General features: G+C 47.2%; 1 protein-coding gene across 2 annotated transcripts in view; it reads left to right on the forward strand.

Moving 5' to 3' along the window:
* Positions 1–21,183, forward strand: part of RASSF3 (Ras association domain family member 3) — a 106,254-nt gene that overhangs the window by 18,897 nt on the left and 66,174 nt on the right. Inside the window, exon 1 of one of the 2 annotated variants that reach the window (XM_068170491.1) lies at positions 11,797–12,120. The exons of the other annotated variant lie outside the window; for it this stretch is intronic. Coding sequence (XP_068026592.1) covers positions 11,992–12,120 — 129 coding nt within the window. The 5' untranslated portion in view covers positions 11,797–11,991. Of the gene's footprint in view, positions 1–11,796; positions 12,121–21,183 lie in introns of those variants that run through there. 2 annotated transcript variants of the gene reach the window in all.

Below are 21,183 nucleotides of genomic sequence, written 5' to 3' on the forward strand. Positions count from 1 at the left end.
ACAGTTTTCTAGGGAGTTTCTACTGTCTGTCACAATCAGACTTATCAAACAGATCAAAATGTCACCTCATACACAGTATGACAGGACAGTTTTTTGTTCTTTGTCAAGGAAATTACAACATGCTTGTGATTCCCTGCCCCAAAGGCCCCTTCCCCCCACCAACTCATTTGTTTGAGGACAGATGCTGGGAATCAGATTGCAGCTCCAGTGTATTAGGGCTCACAGTTTCATGTTATCCACAAAGCACGCTGAGCTTCCACAGTTGTGGTTTCTATACTTAAACCAGAAGGTCCTAGTTAATTTTACTGCCCCGAGTATTTTTACATACTGTTAGCAATTAGGAACAGAGCTGGAAGTAGGAGAATGTCTGTTTTCTGTACACTTTATTATAGAATATTTCCTCAAGATTATGTTTTCCTGTATAATCACTCTCCTGCTTACCCTGGCAAGGCGTGGAAGCTTACAGAGCATTACACGACCGCACTCCCAAGCCTCTGAGCTTCCCATATGCCAACCTCAGCTTATCCTTATGTCCAACTATTCACATCAATGGGTCTGTGTGAGTAAGGATGAATCCCTCACCTGTTTATTGAGTCAGGGTTTTGGGACTACATCTGGGTGCTGGCAGACTTGTGATCTGGCGTTGTTAGGGCTAGCTACAGCATAAGGTAAAGAGGCCATTGCTGCAGGGAAGGGATTGCCAGATGTAACATGGCTCTCAGCTTTCAACTCCTGCCTGGCACACCCACTGATGTATGCCATGGAAATCCAGCCTTTGAAACAAGAGTGAGGGGCAGGGCAAGACTCTCTTGGTTCAGTACATTTGCACAGCTCTCTGAAACCTTCTGATTAAATGTGACAGACACACAGAATATTTGTTCATCATCTGTGTTATAACATATACCTTTTATATGTATGACAAGGAAGTACTTGTTTAATAATACTGTTTACAGTCAACAGGAGAGGCAGAAAGGAAAATTATTAGCATGGGTGTCTATTATCCCTAACAGGGGTGCAAATAACCAGAAGGAAAGATGCACACAAACACAGTAGAAGGTTGCTTTTTGAGCTTTACCAAAATCCTTTCAAAGGCAATGGGAGTCTTTCAGTTGGCCCTGGTGGATTTTGGGGTAGGGCAGTAGGTAAGAAGGTTCATGCTTGCATCACATGATGAGTCCAGTGCCCTCAAACCACAGAAATACTCCCTTAGTGAAGGTTGTACTTACAGTCTTACACTGGCAAATCTTGAGTCATCTTGCTAAGCTGGACTGACAACACATCTCTTTGAGGTAAAAAGGAGCGTTTCTTAAATATTCTGAGACACTGTCAAACTCTAACACAAGGGTGATGGCCACTCCAAAACTGTCAGGAAGGTATAGTTTTATCTTTATAGCTTTAGGTGGCAATCAAAATAAAGTCCCCACTCCTCCAAACTATGTGCATGTTTTAAAACTATGAGTAGCCCTTATTGTGGCCTTGCGATATCTGATGATATCTGGCTGTTGGCTTTCCAGTAGAAAATAGAGCATATGCTTGGTACTAAACATTGGAGTCATAGCTTGTAAACCAGCCTGAGTTAGACACATCTGCTTCACCACCTCCACCTATCTTTTCCTTCCATTTACTCTGATTTTTAACCAGGTTTCTGTAGAGCACATGGCTTGCTGAGGAAGCAGGACTCAAACACAGAGCTTTCTTGTGCAATGCCCCTGTGCATGTGCCTAGCTTAAAAGCTAACTTAAAGCTGCCTACCAGCTCAAACAGCAGTATGTAACTAGTGCTGCTGTGCAGAGTGTCTTGAGGACAGGCTGAGAGAGTTGGGGCTGTTCAGTCTGGAGAAGAGAAGGCTCTGAGGAGACCTTATAGTGGCCTTCCAATATCTGAAGGGGACACAAGAAAGGTGGTGAGGGACTTTTTAGCATGTCAGGTAGTGATAGGACTGGGGGGAATGAAACAAAACTAGAAATGGTTGGATTCAGATTGGATGTTAGGAAGAAGTTCTTCATCATGAGGGTGGTGAGACACTGGAGCAGGTTGCCCAGGGAGGTGGTGAGAGCCCCATCCCTGGAATTTTTTAAGGCTAGGCTATATGGGGCTCTGAGCAACCTGATCTAGTGGAAAGTGTTCCTTCCCATGTCAGGGGGGTTGGAACTGGATGATTTTTGAGGTCCCTTCCAACCCTGACAGTTCTGTGATTTCAGTAAGACTTTGCATCTGGGCAGATGGACACATGTATGCAGCACTGTAAAAATGGGGACAAGTGCAATCTCCTCATTCCATCCCCTTTCTGTCCCTCTTCAAAATAATGGACATCTGACTGCTTCAAGCACAACAGCTAGATGGCACAGGGGAGGTGAACTTGCTCTGAGGTCTGTTTTCTTTTGACCAGGCCACGTGTGGTAGATGACGAAGACCACAGGTCTGGTGTGTGACTGCAGCTGTGAGAACACAGAAGTAAGAAAGCAGTTGCATGGGTTATTTCTAGTTTCCAAACATCTTTTTTGTTTTGAGGACTTTGGACCAAAGATTCACACCAGGGGGACTTAAGAGTTGGGCAGATCTAAGAATTTTAGAAGCTGTAAAAGGGTTCCTGACAATGCTGTCTAAGGTTGGCATTTCTTCATCAGGAGGTGGAGAGAAGCTGTTTAGTTGGCTCCTGTTTGTTTTCAGTCTGCACTCGTGTGCCTGTGTGGCTGGAATGACTGAATTAACAAGTCACTGAGTATGAATCAAAGGATAATTGTCATTGCTGCCAGTGGTACTAAACAGACCTGAGCTATTAATTCCAGACAAACAGGAGAAATGAGTAAACAGAAAGTTTACTGGTGTAGGGAAACTGGAGGCTTGAGTGGATGTTCTGTGTTGGTTGTACTTCGACTTCATTGCTTTGATCATTTGAATTACTGCTGTTTTCAGCTAGAATGTAGAAAAAAATAAGACCAGATAATTTTGGAATCATTTATTCTGCTTTTAAGGGACAGACTGTTACAAACTGTCTTCCCTCCCTTGCAACTTGTTTTTGGGTAGCCTTTGCTGTAACAGCTACAATTTACATAATGAACATAATGGAGTAATTGTATTTCCCTGTAAATATGTTACAAAGAAACCAAATCAAACCTGTTATTAGCTAGGAACCCTTTTCGATTTGAGTCCTAAGCACATCTTAAGATTTAGTAGGTACCAATGGGACCAATCATCAATAAAGCTACGTCTGTGGCCGAGGGCTGGAGCACCTCTCCTGTGAGGACAGACTGAAGGAGTTGGGGCTGTTCAGTCTGGAGAAGAGAAGGCTCCCAGGTGACCTAATTGTGGCTTTCCAGTATCTAAAGGGGGCCTACAGGAAGGCTGGGGAGGGACTTCTCAGGATCTCAAGTAGTGATAGGACTAGGGGGAATGGAATGAAGCTGGAGGTGGGGAGATTCAGGCTGGATGTGAGGAGGAGGTTCTTCACCATGAGAGTGGTGAAGCCCTGGAATGGGTTGTCCAGGGAGGTGGTTGGGGCCCCGTCCCTGGAGGTGTTTAAGCCCAGGCTGGATGGGGCTCTGGCCAGGCTGATCTAGTGTGGGGTGTCCCTGCCCATGGCAGGGGGGTTGGAACTAGATGATCCTTGCGGTCCCTTCCAACCCTGACTGATACTATGATACTATGATCAGGGCCAGAGCTTGCAAAGACACATGAAGGCAAAGAATGAGAGGGAGAGACCTGCAGGACTCTAGAAGTTACCAAAAGGGATCCTGAAGCAGCTAGGGGCTGGGGGCATCTTGCAAATCCATAGCAATTATGATTATAAATAATGCCAGGGTCATTCATGAAACTTTCTGCAAATCACTGGTGAATACAGGGGAATGCTAATGCAAGTTTAGAGAGGTGTCAGGAAGTTTAGTTCCTGCACTGACCATTCCTCTCCCACAGGACTGGTCCTGCTTCCCTTCACTGTTCCTGCCTTGCTGGAGGCTGCAGCTTGTGACTGCAGGTGGCCTATAGGTCCTGCTTGCTGGAGCATATAGGAATTCTTGAAGGGTTTCACCAGGGTGTGTGTGTGTCTCTGAAGTAAAGGAGGGATCTGTAGACTCTTTTCTTGAGATCTCCACACTACTGCTTTTGTTTTAATAGAAATACAGTCTTAAATGCTACAGGGCTCTCCAAGCCCATGCCCTATCCTCCTTTTAGCTTTCCTGTTCCTTTGACCCAGTGTTTGTTGATGTAGCCTGATTAAAAATATCTGGAGAAAAGACCTAGGCTTGTGTGCAGAAGTGAGCATCTTGGTCCTGCAGCTCAAAGCAGCATTACTAACCCAGTGAATGCTTAGTAATTTCCCCATTTTAATGAGTCCTCCCAGTTTCTATGTTGGAGGGCTGAGGGGAGGTTTTAGAAACATATAAACAACATGCAGTTGCTGATGGACTTAATGTAAACTCTATAGGATGTTTTATCAGTTGTCCCTTTGTTTAGTCTGGGAAGCAGAAGGATGGGGGGAACAAAAAGAGTCCTCAAATACCCAAAAAGTTGCTGTAAAACCCAGCAGTGGACTGTTCTCTCTTTCTTCTGAACCTAGCAGTTGACTGTTCTCCCTATCTTTCTTTTGCTAAGAAGCAAATGAGCAAGATGAAGGATTTAAAATGAGATACTAAGAAAAACTTTCTAACTCAAATAGCCTAAACACTGGAAAGGGGAGGTGCTGCACTACTGTACTATGGTTCAAGAAAGGATTAGTTAAAAGTCTGTAGGAATGGGGTAAAGCCCTTGGATCTTCTTCAGAGAAGGAGATGAATTTACTGAACTAACCCTTGTAATTGTAATATCATAGAATCATAGTATCAGTCAGGGTTGGAAGGGACCACAAAGATCATCTAGTTCCAACCCCCCTGCCATGGGCAGGGACACCCCACACTAGATCAGCCTGGCCAGAGCCTCATCCAGCCTGGGCTTAAACACCTCCAGGGACGGGGCCTCGACCACCTCCCTGGACAACCCATTCCAGGGCTTCACCACTCTCATGGGGAAGAACCTCCTCCTCACATCCAGCCTGAATCTCCCGACCTCCAGCTTCATTCCATTCTCCCTAGTCCTATCACTACCTGAGATCCTGAGAAGTCCTTCCCCAGCCTTCCTGTAGCCCCCTTCAGATACTGGAAGGCCACAATGAGGTCACCTCGGAGCCTTCTCTTCTGCAGACTGAACAGCCCCAACTCCTTCAGTCTGTCCTCACAGGAGAGGTGCTCCAGCCCTCTGATCATCCTTGTGGCCCTTCTCTGGACACCTTCCAGCACCTCCATATCCCTCTTGTAATAGGGGCTCCAGAACTGGAGGCAGTACTCCAGGTGGGGTCTCACCAGAGCTGAGTAGAGGGGGAGGATCACCTCCCTCAACCTGCTGGCCACACTTCTCCTGATGCAGCCCAGGATCTGATTGGCTTTGCGGGCTGGAAGTGCACACTGAGAGCTCCTGTTGAGCTTTTTGTCCACCAGCACCCCCAAGTCTCTCTCCTCAGGGCTGCTTTCCAGCCAGTCACTGCCCAGCCTGGATTTGTGCCTGGGATTGCCTCGACCCAGCTGCAGGACCCTGCACTTGCTCTTGTTGAACCTCATGAGGTTGGCTTGTGCCCAGCTCTCCAGCCTGTCCAGGTCCCTCTGGATGGCCTCCCTTCCCTCCAGCGTGTCTGCTGCACCACACAGCTTGGTGTCATCAGCAAACTTGCTGAGGGTGCACTCAATGCCACTGTCCATGGCACCCACAAAGATGTTGAACAAGACAGGTCCCAGGACTGATCCCTGAGGGACTCTGCTTGTCCCTGGCCTCCACTGGGACATGGAGCCATTGACAGCCACTCTTTGGGTGCGGCCATCAAGCCAGTTCCTTATCCATCTAGTGGTCCACCCATCAAACCCATGTGTCACCAGTTTGGAGACCAGGATGTGGTGCGGGACAGTGTTGAAGTCTTTGCTCAGCTCCAGGTAAATGACATTTTTGTTCATAATTTTGTTCAACCATACTTAACTGTGGTATTGTGATCACTTAATACAAGTAAACAAACGAAGCTGCAGGACCTTGTGAAACAGTCCAGCTTCATGCAAGTCAGTGTTTGGTCCTAAGGGTTATTTCAGTTATGGTAGTTGAAAGCCCTAATCCTTTCCAGGTTCCTAAAATTATTCACACCTGTTCTGCCATTTAGGAAGTTGAGCTTTCATTTCTGCCTTTCTGGAAGCTATGCTTGATGTTTCATTTCCCTAAACTGGCTCTCCAAAACCACAGAGGGGTTTGAAGCTGCAGTTTATCCTTGAATGTAATAGTGACTTTAAATATACAAAAAAATAACTGTGCTTCTGATTGCTTATTATTATTATTATTATTATTACTATTTTGAATTCAGAAGGCTCTTGGTTTGGAGCACAGTGCACCCAATACTGGTTTTGGTTTTGTTACTTAAGTCACCACTTCTAATTGGCTTGAATGGGCTTGAATGGGCTTTAGTTTAAATATGTTCTGAAATCTATCTGTGTCATCAAGTTTTAATAAATATAATAAGAAGACAAGGAACAACAGTTACAAACTTGAACACAGAAGGTTTCACTTCAGCATGAGGAGAAACTTCTTTACAGTGAGGGTGATGGAACACTGGAACTGGCTGCCCAGAGAGGTTGTGGAGTCTCCTTCTCTGGAGACTTTCAAAACCTGCCCGGATGCATTCCTGTGTGGACTGCCCTAGGTGATCCTGCTTAGGCAGAGGGGTTGGACTTGATCTCTGGAGATCCCTTCCAACCTCTAATGTTCTATGATTCTATGAATAATAAAAAGACAACAAAAGAGTTCATTCTTTTATTCACAGGTGCATTCATAGCACTACTTGCTGCTTGAACTTATTTGTGATTAAAAAAAACCCTGCAAACATCTTGCTCCTCTTGTCAGTTGCCTGTATGATAACTGATTGCCAGCTCATTTTCTCACTGAACTGAATAATTTCTTGGAAGGATGGACTGAGAGTCTCAGTGCTCATCTATGTTTTAAATCTCTCTCCTGTGCCACATTTCTTGGCTTTTAACTTCCTTATTCTTGCCTAATGCTTCAATAATTCTCTTTAAGAACAAGTATGCCTTCAGAAGGCTTTATTCACTTTATCTTGAGATGTGGCTGGCTTTGTTTTTATTATGCAGTGTTGGGGTATTATTTTTTGTTGTTGTTGACTTTTTAAGAGGCCTGTCAGTGTGAACCAAAAATAAAGCGAGGCTGGTAGTGTTTGCTGCCAGTTGTAGCCATTGTGAGTTAAGAGCTTACTGAGGAAAACTAAAGTGACATTTAAGTTGGAGCTGATGTAGTTCAGGTTTGGAGCATGAGCCCTCTGAGGAGAGGCTGAAGTTGCTTAGCGTGGTGAAGAGAAGGCTCAGAGGAGACCTTATTGCTGTCTACAACTACCTTAAGGGAGATTGTAGCCAGGTGGATGTTAGTCTCTTCTCCCAGGCCACCAGCACCAGAACAAGAGGACACAGTCTCAAGCTGTGCCAGGGGAAGTTTAGGCTGGATGTTAGGAAGATGTTCTTCATAGAGAGAGTTGTTAGCCATTGGAATAGGCTGCCCAGGGAGGTGGTGGAGTCACCATCCCTGGAGGTGTTTAGGAAGAGACTGGATGGGGTGCTTGGTGCCATGGTTTAGTTGATTAGATAGTGTTGGATGATAGGTTGGACTCGATGATCTTGAAGGTCTCTTCCAACCTGGTTAATTCTATTCTATTCTATTCTATTCTATTCTATTCTATTCTATTCTATTCTATTCTATTCTATTCTATTCTATTCTATTCTATTCTATTCTATTCCATTCCATTCCATTCCATTCCATTCCATTCCATTCCATTCCATTCCATTCCATTCCATTCCATTCCATTCCATTCCATGTGTAGAGATTTCAATGCAGCACTTAACAAAGAGGCTTAGATAAATTTTCCACAGGTAAGATCAAGAAGCCAGTTTGAGAAGGTGGAAAAATAGTTGTCTGGAGATGGAGACCTTAGAAATCTGAATAGAGTGTAGCCTGGGAATAGTGAAATCCACAGCAGTGCCAATTAATCTTTAAGTATCAGCCTTGCAAAATGTTCGATAGGTTTTGGATGCGCTATTTGCAAGCATCAAGCGAATCAGCATTGGAGGGCGTCACATCTGTTTGTGCCTTCATAAGAACTGTCTGATTCGGTTTCACATCTGAAATAAAAGTGAAAAAAAACAAACCACTGTCCAATTAAAAATTAAATATCAAACTAGAAAACAGCTGTCAAAATTAGCAGGCATACAACCAGCGCTATAGCTGAGGGGGGAACTAATATAGGAAGACAGGTGGCAAAGAATACAGTCATATTTTCCCCATCATTTTTTGTTGTAGCAGGAGAAAAACGACACTGTAAATTTTTTGGTGTTACCAATCTAAATGATGCTTTGCAGACAAGGTGAATGCCATGCCTTGGTGACTGAAGGAGTTGGGGCTGTTCAGTCTGAAGAAGAGAAGGCTCCGAGGTGACCTCATTGTGGCCTTCCAGTATCTGAAGGGGGCCTACAGGAAGGCTGGGGAGGGACTTCTCAGGATCTCAGGTAGTGATAGGACTAGGGGGAATGGAATGAAGCTGGAGGTGGGGAGATTCAGGCTGGATGTGAGGAGGAAGTTCTTCACCATGAGAGTGGTGAAGCCCTGGAATGGGTTGTCCAGGGAGGTGGTTGGGGCCCCGTCCGTGGAGGTGTTTAAGCCCAGGCTGGATGAGGCCTCTGGCCTCCGGCCAGGCTGATCTAGTGTGGGGTGTCCCTGCCCATGGCAGGGGGGTTGGAACTAGATGATCCTTGTGGTCCCTTCCAACCCTGACTGATTCTATGATACTATGATACTATAAAACTCAAGCCCAGGACTTGCAACTGATCTTGCACAGATGTACTCGAGTTCATTTGAAGCAGCTTATTGGATCAATAATCCTCTTTGCCAGCTTGACGGTCCACCTACGCACTATCAGGTTTGAAGCTGCAGCCAAGCAAATGAGTTATACACACCTTGTCTTTTGTTGCTGGGAAGTCCATCAAGTGTGCCAGTGGATAGCTGTTAAAAACACCTTTGTCGTTTGAAAACACAAACCCCATTTTGTAGCACTCCAGAGTCACTTAAAATCCATCACCTTTACCACGCTCACATCAGGGGCATTTCGTCCAACACCTGTCTAAACTGAGGTTACTAGGTCTTGGCAGTGTCCAGAGGCAAGCCCAGCAGATCTTTGGTGGGACTTTCCTTCTGGCATGGGACTAGTCTTGGCAAGCCATCTAACACAATGCTCATTTGCCTAAAGCAAGCATTTTAATACATTTCAGTCACATACATTTGCATCTGGGAAAGAACAACCTCATGTACCAGTATAGGTTGGAGACTGACCTGCTGGAGAGCAGCTCTGGAGAAAGGGACCTGGGAGTCCTGGTGGACAACAGGATGACCATGAGCGAGCTGTGTGCCCTTGTAGCCAAGAAGGCCAATGGCATCCCAGGGTGTATTAGAAAGGGTGTGGAAAATAGGTGGAAAGAGGTTCTCCTCCCCCTCTACTCTGCCCTAGTGAGGCTGCATCTGGAATATTGTGTTCAGTTCTGGGTCCCTCAGTTTGAGAAGGACAAAGAACTGCTTGAAAGATTCCAGAGCAGAGCCACAAAGATGCTGAAGGGGGTGGAACATCTCCCGTAAGAGGGAAGGGTGAGGGAGCTGGGTCTCATTAGCTTGAAGAAGAGGAAACTGAGAAGTGACCTCATTCATATTTTATAAATATGTGAAGGGCACGTGTCAGGAGGATGGAGCCAGGCTCTTCTCAGTGATGTCCTATGACAGTACAAGGGGCAATGGGTGCAAACTGGAGCAGAGGATCTCCCATGTGAACACAGGGAAAAAACTTTTCACTGTGAGGGTGACAGAGCACTGGAACAGGCTGCCCAGGGGGGTTGTGGAGTCTCCTTTGGAGACATTCAAAAGCCATCTTGATGCGTTCCTGTGTGACCTACTCTAGGGTGATCCTGCTGTGGCAGGGGGGCTTAAACTAGATGATCTTTTAGGTCCCTTCCAACCCCTAACATTTTGTGATTCTGTATGATTCTGATTCAAGTAACTTTGGCTGTCTTTAGTACTATGATGCTTTGCAGTGCCAACAAGTAGGCTCAGATCTGACACATTCACATCTACACTGTTAGACTAAATTATTTGTTTTAAAAGCTATCTAACCTTCCAATCTTTCACATGCCAAACTCCATACAAAACTCTAGGAAGAATCAGAGTTGATGGGAAAGTAATGATTTGACACCTCCCAAACTGGTTAACTGGTTTTAGTTCTCAATGTGAGTTGTTTTGCTGGTGTTGAGGTGACTTTATCAATATGTACGGCATACAGGCATGAGACCAGCATCTAACAGGCAAACAGACCCAGCTCCACTTGAGTAGGGGGATAGGAGCAGCTGCACATAGCAGATGAGGAGTTTATGAGGAGCCAGCAAGATGGGGATAGGGAAGAGGTGAAGGAGATGTCAGCTAATGGTGGTGTCCTAGATACATCTGTGGCTGAGTACAGAGGCTATAGGAACTGATGTATCGGTTCAGACTGTGACTTGGTAAACATGCAGCTTTAAATCTGTTTAATCTAAATCTGTGCAAGTGCTGAAAGGTGTAGCCTGCCCTCCTTCCTGATCCCCACAGCGCTGTCTCCAGGGGTTTGCTCCGGCAGTGATGTGACTCACTTCCTCTGGTGGGACCACAGCCGTGGCACAAGGGGACGACAAGAACGCCAAGCTGAGGGCGTTCAGGAAAGGCGAGTCTGCTTTTTTTTGAGGCAGCTGCGTAGCCTTAGGAAGCCCTACCTTAAACCCAGTATCCTGTCTATGACAGTGACCAGCCCCAGATTAATTAAGGGAAGACATGAGAAACTCTGAAGCAGGTAATTATGGAGTGACTCGGCCATCGGACACCGCCTGTAATTTCCCCCATTAATGAGTTTGATGTACGCCCTGTGTCTTATCAGAACTTTTGTGCCTTTAAACATGTTTCCCCGTTGCAGCTCTGAATATCCTTGCTATCTGTACACGTATCTAATCTCTGCTGAGTCTTGGAAAGCTTGGCTCCTCGCTACATCCTGGGGCAATGAATTCCACTGATCTAATAGTCGGTGGGCCTGATGGTGCGAGGAGCGGGCAGGGCCAGCCGCTCACAGCAGCTGCGGGAATGCCAGGTTTTTATCGCTCAGCATGACTGGGTTTGCCACCAGTTGCAAAGCTTAAATTCAAAAAAGAAATACAGGAGAGGCTTGCAATTATTTTGCCATCGGTTATTTTTTAATAACTTTTTTCTTACAGGCACGGGAGTGAAATCCGGGAATTATTAGGGGAAGTTTGGGAGCTTCTTTCTTTAGGAACTTCTTTCTTTAGGCACTTCTTTCTTTAGGCTGATCTTTGAGATCTCTTCCAACCTTGGTGATACTGTGATAGTGTGACACACCACCGCCACCCCCCGCCACCCCCTCTTATACCTCCTTGCTGTAATTCGCGAGCGGGGGGTGCTGAAGTCTCTGCACAGAGCCGGCAGAGAGTCAGTAACTCCAGCCCACGCCCGTGCTTTGATCTTCCCCCTCCTTCCCCCCACGCTGCCGTCGGGTCCTGGCACTCGGTGGCGGGGCTGGCCGTGCCGGCAGGATTCCTGGCTCGCACAGGCCGGTGTTTCGGGGGCGGGAAGTCGTCGGCCCCCGCCCCCTCACCTGCCGCCCGGGGCGGGCGTCCCGCGGGGCGGGCGGGGTGTCGCTGCCCGGCCGAGTTCGGAGCGGCGCTGCCCGCGGAGATTTGTGCGGCAGGAAGGGAGCGGAGGGCGGGAGCGGAGCCGCCAGAGCAGCAGCTCCTCCTCCTGCGCGCCGGGAGAGGAGCGGCAGCGGCGGGGCCCCATGCGGCGGCCGGGACGGCGCTCTCCGCCGCCCGGCCCCAGCACCATCGCCACTGGCAACCGTCGCCGCTGATGACCTGGACCAGCAGTATGAGCAGCGGCTACAGCAGCTTGGAGGAGGAGGAGTCCGAAGAGTTCTTCTTCACCGCCCGCACCTCCTTCTTCAGGAGGCCGCCGGGCAAGACCCGGGCCACCCCACAAGTGAGTACTGTGCGCGGGGCTGAGGGGCGGCCTCGCCCTGTGGGGCAGCAGCCGCCGTGCCCGGCTTTGCCGCCTTCCTCCGGCTTCGGTCTCCACGTGTCCGCCGCCCCCTCCCCCACGGGGACGAGCCCGCGGGCGCCGCCCGGGTCCCGTATCGGAGCAGGAAGGAGGTGGCGGCGGAGGGCTCCCCTCCCGGGGCTTCGAGCGGGGCTCCTGCACGGGCCGAGAGCCTCTCTGCAGTGGGCTCGCCAGCGCCAAGGGCTCGCCGGGGTGCCCTGCTCGGCAGCCGGGCTGAGTGAGCCAGACTGTAGGGCTGGTCCCGCAGAGTCCGAGGAGGGGGCTGGGGATGTGTTCAAAAATCACATGCTTCAGTAGTGAGTAGTCGTGCTGTCAGCCCTGCTATCGGCTCTACTGCAGCTCTCTGCTGGGGTATGGCAGGGTCTGCCACTCCACTGCTCTTGGAGCTCGTTTCGAGATGAATGACAGCCTCTTCAGCTGTTTTGTTGGCAGAGGGAGGCCTTCAGAAGTGCTCGAGTGTCTTGGTTTAAGCATTCAGGCTCGGGAAGTCGCCTGCAAGTGGCCTTTGAAGCGGAGAACTGATAAAAAAGCAAGCCCCTCATTTTTGTGGGGGACCTACAGTGATGCAGACAGAATGAGAAGTATTGGTGTGTCGAGGGAACCTTGCCACAGCGAAATCGCCCCCCTTCACCTAGGTCTAAAACTCGTGTTCAGGGATACAAAATGGAACAGTGCCTGGCCCATCCAGAGCAATCATTAAATCATGTAGGGTAAACGTCACGTTTCTTTAGCAAGGCAGTCCAGCTGCACTCTGTTCCCCAAGTGCAGGATACTTTTCTAGAGGTGGTTTATATCTTTGGAAACTGGTGAGCCTGCTTTGTTTATGCTAGCACTTCTTCCCCTGCTCACACCAGCATCTGTGGCCTCTCTCTGGTCACTGCCTGTTTCCTTTGTACAAGCGTTTGGTGCTTTTTCCCCACTGGACTTTGGTGTCGATATTACTGCTGCTATGGAGACCTCGTTATACACTTGCTTCTCAAAGTCTGGATACCTCGTTGGTGCCCTCTGCTCCCTCCCCAGCAAGCCCCACCGTTCGTTGCCGTCGGCTGTTCTAGGCTGTGTTGTGCTGCAGAAAGCCAACCTTGGTTTCAGTTTCTTTGAGGTTCTCCATCCGTTGTGCCCCGTTTGTGATTTCCTTAAAACTTAAGCCCTCTAACGGCCCCTCAGGAAACTCCTGCTTCTGTTCAAGGAAGTGCATGGAGCTTTCTTAAGCTTTATCTTCCTTCGCAAAATTTGGCAGAGAGCCTGGGCGCACCCTCTCCTTACACCTGAGCTCAGGCATCTTGTGTAAATAGGCTGGGACCAGCGTTTTATCAGGTTATGGCTGCTTCCCCAGGGTGGTTCTCATGGCACCCCCTCCTCAGGGGTTGTCTTTTTCTCATCCATCTCGAGTTTCAGCCTCCCGCTAACCTGAGAGACCCTGGGGAACTTGGTAAGGCTTGCTGGGTGACCTAGATCTTCATCTGCTAACCTATTTGGTCAGCACTGGCTGCCACTTGACCATTACAGAGGAGGGCTGCAGAGTGACAATACTGTGGGACCAGACACCCCGCTGCTGTCTGGCTGCTGTGACATGAGATGTGAGAAGGCCTAAGCCTTGATTCAGATCCTAGAAACACGTGTCTTTATAATGCTGTTGTATGAGTTATCTTACTAAATAGTAGTCATCTAAGTAGTAAATTGTGCCAGCATGTAAATTGCTGTACGTGATGCTAATGTTACCAAGCAAGGGTGGGTGGAAAGAAAAAGCCAATTCAAATCCTAACATTTGTTACTGTGCTGTAGTAATGTTTCCCTAAAGAATACTGCAGTGAGGTGCTCAGGGTACGTGTTTAAGTATGTATTGAGTAGCCCGGAACAGATTCATCTGTATTGCTGACTCTGCAGCGTCAGAAATGCTCAGCTAAATGTTTCTAACCATGAAGCCATTACCAGTTGCTCTGAGCTGCTGAGATAGGGGGTGAGGGGAGGAAACAATCCTCAACAGTCATGTGGCCAGTAAGAGTGAGTTTCCCCTTCCAGCAATAACAATTATAATAAGCCTCTTTGTACAGATGAGGATGTTACTTTTGGTTTGTATTTGAGGTTTAGGCAAAAAAATGCACACTATGTCCCCTTGAGCAAAAAGAGGGGAGCTGTTAGTTATTGTTTCTGTGTCCTTCTCAACTATACAGATACTCAGTTGTACAGCATGTATTTTCTCTCTTTTTTGTTGTCTTTTCTCTCTTTTAGAAGAGTTATGTGCTGGCAATTGTTGTCTTTGGTCCCTCTGTCATGGGGAAGAAATGGGTTAGAGCATTTGACTTGCAGCTGTGCCTGCAGAAACACTCAGCAGTAGTATGTGGACTTACTTTGCATGCATTTCTAAAGAAAATAAAATGTAAAAAGGCAGTTTTTAAGCTGGGTGAAGTTTTGGCTTCCATGTAACGGGGCAGGGATAGACTTAGTTATGTACCTCAGCTTCTTGCAGCTAAACCAGGATCCAAATGAATTCTGCTATAAAAATCTTGTGATAGTGCCTGTGGGCTCTAAGATGGCTCATCTGTAGGGTGGTTAAAGGTTTGTCTCTTAATCTCTCTTTAACCACTTCTAAAATACAGAAGCATGAACACCATTACAGTGTATGACACACAGCATGGTGTTCTGGGGCCAACCAGTGACCCCAAAGCAATTTCCTAAGCAAGGAATACTTTAATCTGTGGGCAATGTGCATAAAATGCAGACTGCTTTGTGCTCTGGGGGTGTTCATGGAAGTTTAGCTTTATGCTCTGGGGGTGTTCATGGAAGTTCAGCTTTACTTAAGATTTTCTTCTGTGGCTGTTGTAAAAGTTAAGTGTCAAAAGCTAGATGCAGCTCATTGTGGCCCTGTTGCATGTTTGCAGTGACTCATTTCATAAATGAAAAAGGAGGAACTGGAAATATTTGTATCCTGCCAGTGTGACTGCTCATGTGGTAAAGTTATCCATGTGCATAGGCTTTTGCAAGATGAGGCCTGTGCTTCTGGATGATCAAGCCTTTGGCAATTTCCCACTCCTTGTAGACAAAATAACAGAATAAGATGTTTTGCAAACTTTTGAACGGTGACTCCTTTCTCTCCCTCTTTGCTCCCACTGACCCCCATCATTTCAGCAGAAGAGAAGGCAGTCATGCCTGCTGCAGCAAGCCATACCATATGTTGGAAGGATACACATCTTCCTGCATATGTTTTCTGTGCTTCTTCCTTTCCATGTGTCAGTTCCTTGTTTTCTCCCACTTTGAACAGGGTTGGTTCAAATCCTCACAGTACTTCTCCCTCTCAGGCAGCTTGATGGACAGTGGCTTTTCAACCATTGTGACTGGTGGCTGTATTAGCTTCCTGTCTTGCTCAGCTTATGTCTTCTGGGAGGATCACTGCAAACACTTGGAGAAATCTCTGTTCTTGGTTCTGCCTGCTCTGTGTTTTGACATCCTCTTCCATTGTAACTGTAAGGGTGAGAAATGTGAGAAGAGGCCATGGGCAAGATCTCTTTGTCTGCCCTTGTGTGAGGGATCTGAGAGGGGATGCTATTGTGCTTTGAGAAACACTCCTTCAGAAGCTGGTGGTGCTCTGAAGATCACGGATCCCAGCTGTTAGGGTAAATCTTGCAGCTTGTATGAGGCATCTGAAGCATGAAAGATTTGTGTTCAAAATGTGAGGGAGCTCTGGACTTCTAATGAAAAAGAGCTTGGAGATGGGAAGTTTGGTGCTTCTGTGCAGCGCTAGCGCTTCTCTTTAAAGAAACTGTGTTTTTGCTCTCTTTCTCACCATTTCATATAGGACACTGTAAAACAAACAAACAAAACCCCCAAAAACCCAAAGAAAAAGTCCTCTGCTTGCAAGAAAAACACGAGGATGATCAGAGGGCTGGAGCACCTCTCCTGTGAGGACAGACTGAAGGAGTTGGGGCTGTTCAGTCTGGAGAAGAGAAGGCTCTGAGGTGACCTCATTGTGGCCTTCCAGTATCTGAAGGGGGCCTACAGGAAGGCTGGGGAGGGACTTCTCAGGATGTCAGGTAGTGATAGGACTAGGGGGAATGGAATAAAGCTGGAGGTGGGGAGATTCAGGCTGGATGTGAGGAGGAGGTTCTTCCCCATGAGAGTGGTGAAACCCTGGAATGGGTTGTCCAGGGAGGTGGTTGGGGCCCCGTCCCTGGAGGTGTTTAAGCCCAGGCTGGACGAGGCTCTGACCAGGCTGATCTAGTGTGGGGTGTCCCTGCCCATGGCAGGGGGGATTGGAACTTGATGATCCTTGTGGTCCCTTCCAACCCTGACTGATACTATGATACTATGAAAAATGCAGTTGCTTCTCTTGGCAGTTTCCAGAAGTGCACACTTTCCTCCAGCACCTGAGAACGTGCTTGTTGCTCCACTGTCAGTGCAGGGCCTGCTGTGTCTAAAGTCTGATTTCTCCTTCTTTCTTCCTCTTACTGGTCTTGATCTTCATGGCTTTCAGACCCACTGTCTAAGTTCCTTCCCCTGTACCCTTACCCAGTGCCTCCTGCCATGACATTGTTTGTGTGGCCATATTTTCTGCACATTAGTGGAATTTGCAGGTGTGTGTCGGGGGTGGGGGGAGTGTGGGAAAGGAAATTCATGAAAAAGCTGGGAATGAAAATCAGATATAAAAGAGCAGGGGAGGTATGAAGGAGAGAGGCAAAAGGCACAGAGTGAAAAGTCTCAACCCTAGTTATTTGTGGCAGGGTAACCAGCTATCACGTTCCGCTGTTGGAGGAGGAGGTTTGCAGGGAAGGCTTTGGGAGTTTGTTGTGTTTTGTTTTGTTAACAAGTAAACTGCTGCAAGGGTGAAAAAGTAGACAGACTTTTGAGTGTAGAAGCCCTTCTTCAGGTCTGTTCCATATGAATTTGCACAGTGGCTTGAGGAATTTCATTGAGAGGAATAGAGAGAGACAAAAAAAAAAAGAGGGATTTTATTTGGGAAGAAAATGGTTTCTAGGCATAGAATGGAATTTGTAACTGCTCAGGTCTAGTTAGTATCTTGGTGTCATAGTATCAGTCAGGGTTGGAAGGGACCACAAGGATCATCTAGTTCCAACCCCCCTGCCATGGGCAGGGACACCCCACACTAGATCAGGCTGCCCAGAGCCTCAGCCAGCCTGGTCTTGAACACCTCTAGGGATGGGGCCCCAACCACCTCCCCGGACAACCCATTCCAGGGCTTCACCACTCTCATGGTCAAGAACCTCCTCCTCACATCTAGCCTGAATCTCCCCACCTCCAGCTTCATTCCATTCCCCCTAGTCCTATCACTCCCTGAGATCCTGAGAAGTCCCTCCCCAGCCTTCTTGTAGGCCCCCTTCAGATCCTGGAAGGCCTCAATTAGGTCACCTTGAAGCCTTCTCTTCTCCAGACTGAACAGCCACAGCTCCTTCAGTCTGTCCTCGTAAGGGAGGTGCTCCAGCCCTCCGCTCATCCTCCATGTTACCAGTGTCCGTTGTTAAGAAGTTCCACGCTGTTTGGCCAGTGCAGCTCTTCCTGGGTTTCCTCTCAGTAACATTCCCTCGGGAAAATGGCTCTCCTGACTAGCAGAACAAATGAGATTTCTAATTATAGGCTTGCTTTGGAGCCAAAAAGTTTAGGTTTGTGTTTGACGTGGAATTTATTTAAAAGAAAACACAACTCCAAACAACTAAAAATATCCACAAATATTTCATTCTTTTTTAAAAAAATCCTCTTGGCAGTCAGTGGATACTATGGGGTAAACACTGTCACAGCTAAAATACTTGAAAGTTAAGAGCTGAGGGAATGAGCAGGGTAGAGATTGTGTCTATTTTAAGCCTGTGTCACTGTCAGAGCGAGCTGGCCATCCTTATTTTATGGTTCTGCCTTGCTCTTGGGGCACTGGCTGTGCTGTGTGCACCTCAGTAGCCTGAGGGAGTGTGGTGGCCGTTTTGGGGTCAGCTCTGAGTTCCCTTCTGATGTTTCTCAGCCTCTGGAGGTGAGATAAGATTCATGCTCTGTGCAGAGGACACTGATTGCCATGCGCTGCTGTTGGTTCTTAGAGTCATCAGTTCAGAGTTTGGGGACTTAGCTACGTGAAAGGGTAACTACTAGCACACACAAATTTAAGAAACAAGTTTTGAGAAATAGAATAGAATAAACCAGGTTGGAAGAGACCTTCAACCTATTGTCCAACCCACCTAATCAACTAAACCATGCAGCCAAGCACCCTGTCAAGTCTCCTCCTGAACACCTCCAATGATGGTGACTCCACCACCTCCCCAGGCAGCCCATTCCAATGGGCAATCACTCTCTCTGTATAGAACTTCTTCCTAACATCCAACCTAAACCTCCCCTGGCACAGCCTGAGACTGTGTCCTCTTGTTCTGGTGCTGGTTGCCTGGGAGAAGAGACCAACCTCTGCCTGTCTACAACCTCCCTTCAGGTAGTTGTAGAGAGCAAGAAGGTCTCCCCAGAGCCTCCTCTTCTCCAGGTTAAGCAACCCCAGCTCCCTCAGCCTCTCCTCATAGGGCTTGTGCTCCAAACCCCTCACCAACTTTGTTGCCCTTCTCTGGACATGTTCCAGCAAGTACTGTCCCAAGAAGAGTTTAAGTCACTAAAACATCTGAGTGCTGTTTTATTCAGCATTTTAGGTGTCATGTGTGCAGCAACAGCAGCAGATTGTATTCAGACTGCTTGACTAACTCTTACTTTATAACTCTTCTTCAGTCTGGTTTGCAGTTGCTTCTCTGTGAGCATAAACACTCGGACCACCAGCAGTATCTAATTAGCTTTATGACTGGCATTTGGTTGAACATTGCCAGGTAAACACTGGATTTTTAATTTTTATTTCAAGTTGGAGGAAAAAACTACTCTGATTTGTGTCTCTGAGTAATGGAGTGTGGTACCTAGGTTTTTCACTGGTACAATCAGGAGTACCTAGTATGTATGGGTGCTCTGTGATTTAAGTGATGCAATAACCCTGTGGTTTTAAGTGCGGCAGCAGAACTGCTGGAGCTTTGGGCTTTCACTGAAGCCAGAGAGTATTGGTCATCTATAGCCTTATGGTCCAAAGGGCTTAGACTTAAGCTTCAGATACAAGTCATGAAGACACAAGGAATTTTAATTGAGGAGTCTGGTGAATTCAGGGAAGTGCTTTACAGAGCCACTGAGCTCAGGATCATCTGAATACACTGAGACTGGAAAAACCCCCAGACATAAACAGTTACTTAAGGAAGGAGAGAATTTGGTACTCTATTTTCCTGATTTCTTTATTCAGCTATAGACCTGTGTATAAAAACAGTGTCAGAGTAACACTTTTGGAAGAAGGTCTTGCTGGCTAACATTTAGCCACTGCTAAAGTGCAAGTAATGAAGAAATACTGAAGTAAAAACTGATCCTGCAGTTTGTCTCTTGTGTAAAAAGCCTGCAGCACCAGTGATGGATTAACAGTTGCAAATAAACTGATTAATAGAGGATTTTAGATTAGGTGGTAGATCTGTAATGCAGTGCTGTGGCAGTAAACTTGTGAGCCAAGACAAGCAGTATAAGCATCAGGAAGAGAGAAGTGAGAGTGACAGACCTCTGTCTTTCAGCTCTCCTCCAGGACAGAGCTTACAGCTCAGGCCCTTGGGACTTGTGCAGGCAGGACGCTAGAATTACTATTCAGTGTGTACTGCACTTTCCTCCCAGGCAGAGGTAGTAGGGGGTTGATGTATGCCTGTGTACATTCACATGGAAAAAAGTGTGTGTGTGTGTATATTATATATATTATATATATATATATATAAACAAACAGCCCAAACACACACACAAACCCAACCAACAACAAACTGAAAAACACACACAGAGATTTGTACCTTTTGAGATCAGCATTCAGGAAAGGTCTTAAAACCAGCCCATACCACAGACTTTGGGGATGTGCCTTGATGGGACAAGCTAGCACTACATGCTGTCATGCCCACCAGTTTCAGTACAGTGCTTACCAGACTACAGTAGTGCCAGGCTCTTGTACGTGTTTAGGTGCCTGTGAAAAAAGCCCATACATTTCTGAAGGCAGGTATGAATTTACTTGGGATGAGTAATTGCTGCTTCCCTTCTGTTTTTTGGCACACTTGGTGTTTTGTGAGGTGGATGAAATACTGCAGACACTTTTGAGGAGAGTGCTTCCTATGCAGACACCTATTTGGCTATGCTAAGCAACCATATGTGATTTATGTAGCAATTAAGATCACTTTCTAGTTACTCATCTCTGTGTGTGCTGGAAAGGAATTTGTGTTCCCGTAGACAGAGGAGTCTGTGGTGTGCTCAAAATAATAGTAAAAGCAGGAGTGGTTGATCTGCCTCAGAGGAAGCACCAAGTGTTAGTGCTGGGTACGTAGGAGTACTTGGTGTGCTGCTTCTCAGCTTCTCCGTCTCGCTCTTTACCCACAAAGTAATTGTGGAAAAATGCTGTTTGCAAGTGCATTTCTTTTAGAAATTATACACAGTAATGCAGTAGGAGCAAATGACAAAGGCTGTCATCTGTAATCTTTTATAGTTACCCCTGTTGTCTGTAATTAGAATAGAATAAACCAGGTTGGAAGAGACCTTCAAGATCATCGTGTCCAACCTATCATCCAACACCACCTAACCAACTAACCCATGCAACCAAGCACCCTGTCAAGTCTCCTCCTGAACATCTCCAATGATGGTGACTCCACCACCTCCCCAGGCAGCCCATTCCAATGGGCTCTCTGTGTAAAACTTCCTCCTGACCTCCAGCCTGAACCTCCCCTGGCGCAGCCTGAGACTGTGTCCTCTTGTTCTGGTACTGACTGCCTGGGAGAAGAGACCAACCCCCGCCTGTCTATAACCCCCCTTCAGGTAGTTGTAGAGAGCAATAAGGTCACCCCTGAGTCTCCTCTTCTCCAGGCTAAGCAGCCCCAGCTCCCTCAGTCTCTCCTCATAGGGCTTGTGTTCCAAGCCCCTCACCAACTTTGTTGCTCTTCTCTGGACTCGTTCCAGCAA

The sequence above is a fragment of the Melanerpes formicivorus genome, unplaced genomic scaffold (genome assembly GCF_026170545.1).
Source record: "Melanerpes formicivorus ecotype bairdi unplaced genomic scaffold, bMelFor1.0.p_v2 SCAF_3, whole genome shotgun sequence".
Taxonomy (NCBI): domain Eukaryota; kingdom Metazoa; phylum Chordata; class Aves; order Piciformes; family Picidae; genus Melanerpes; species Melanerpes formicivorus.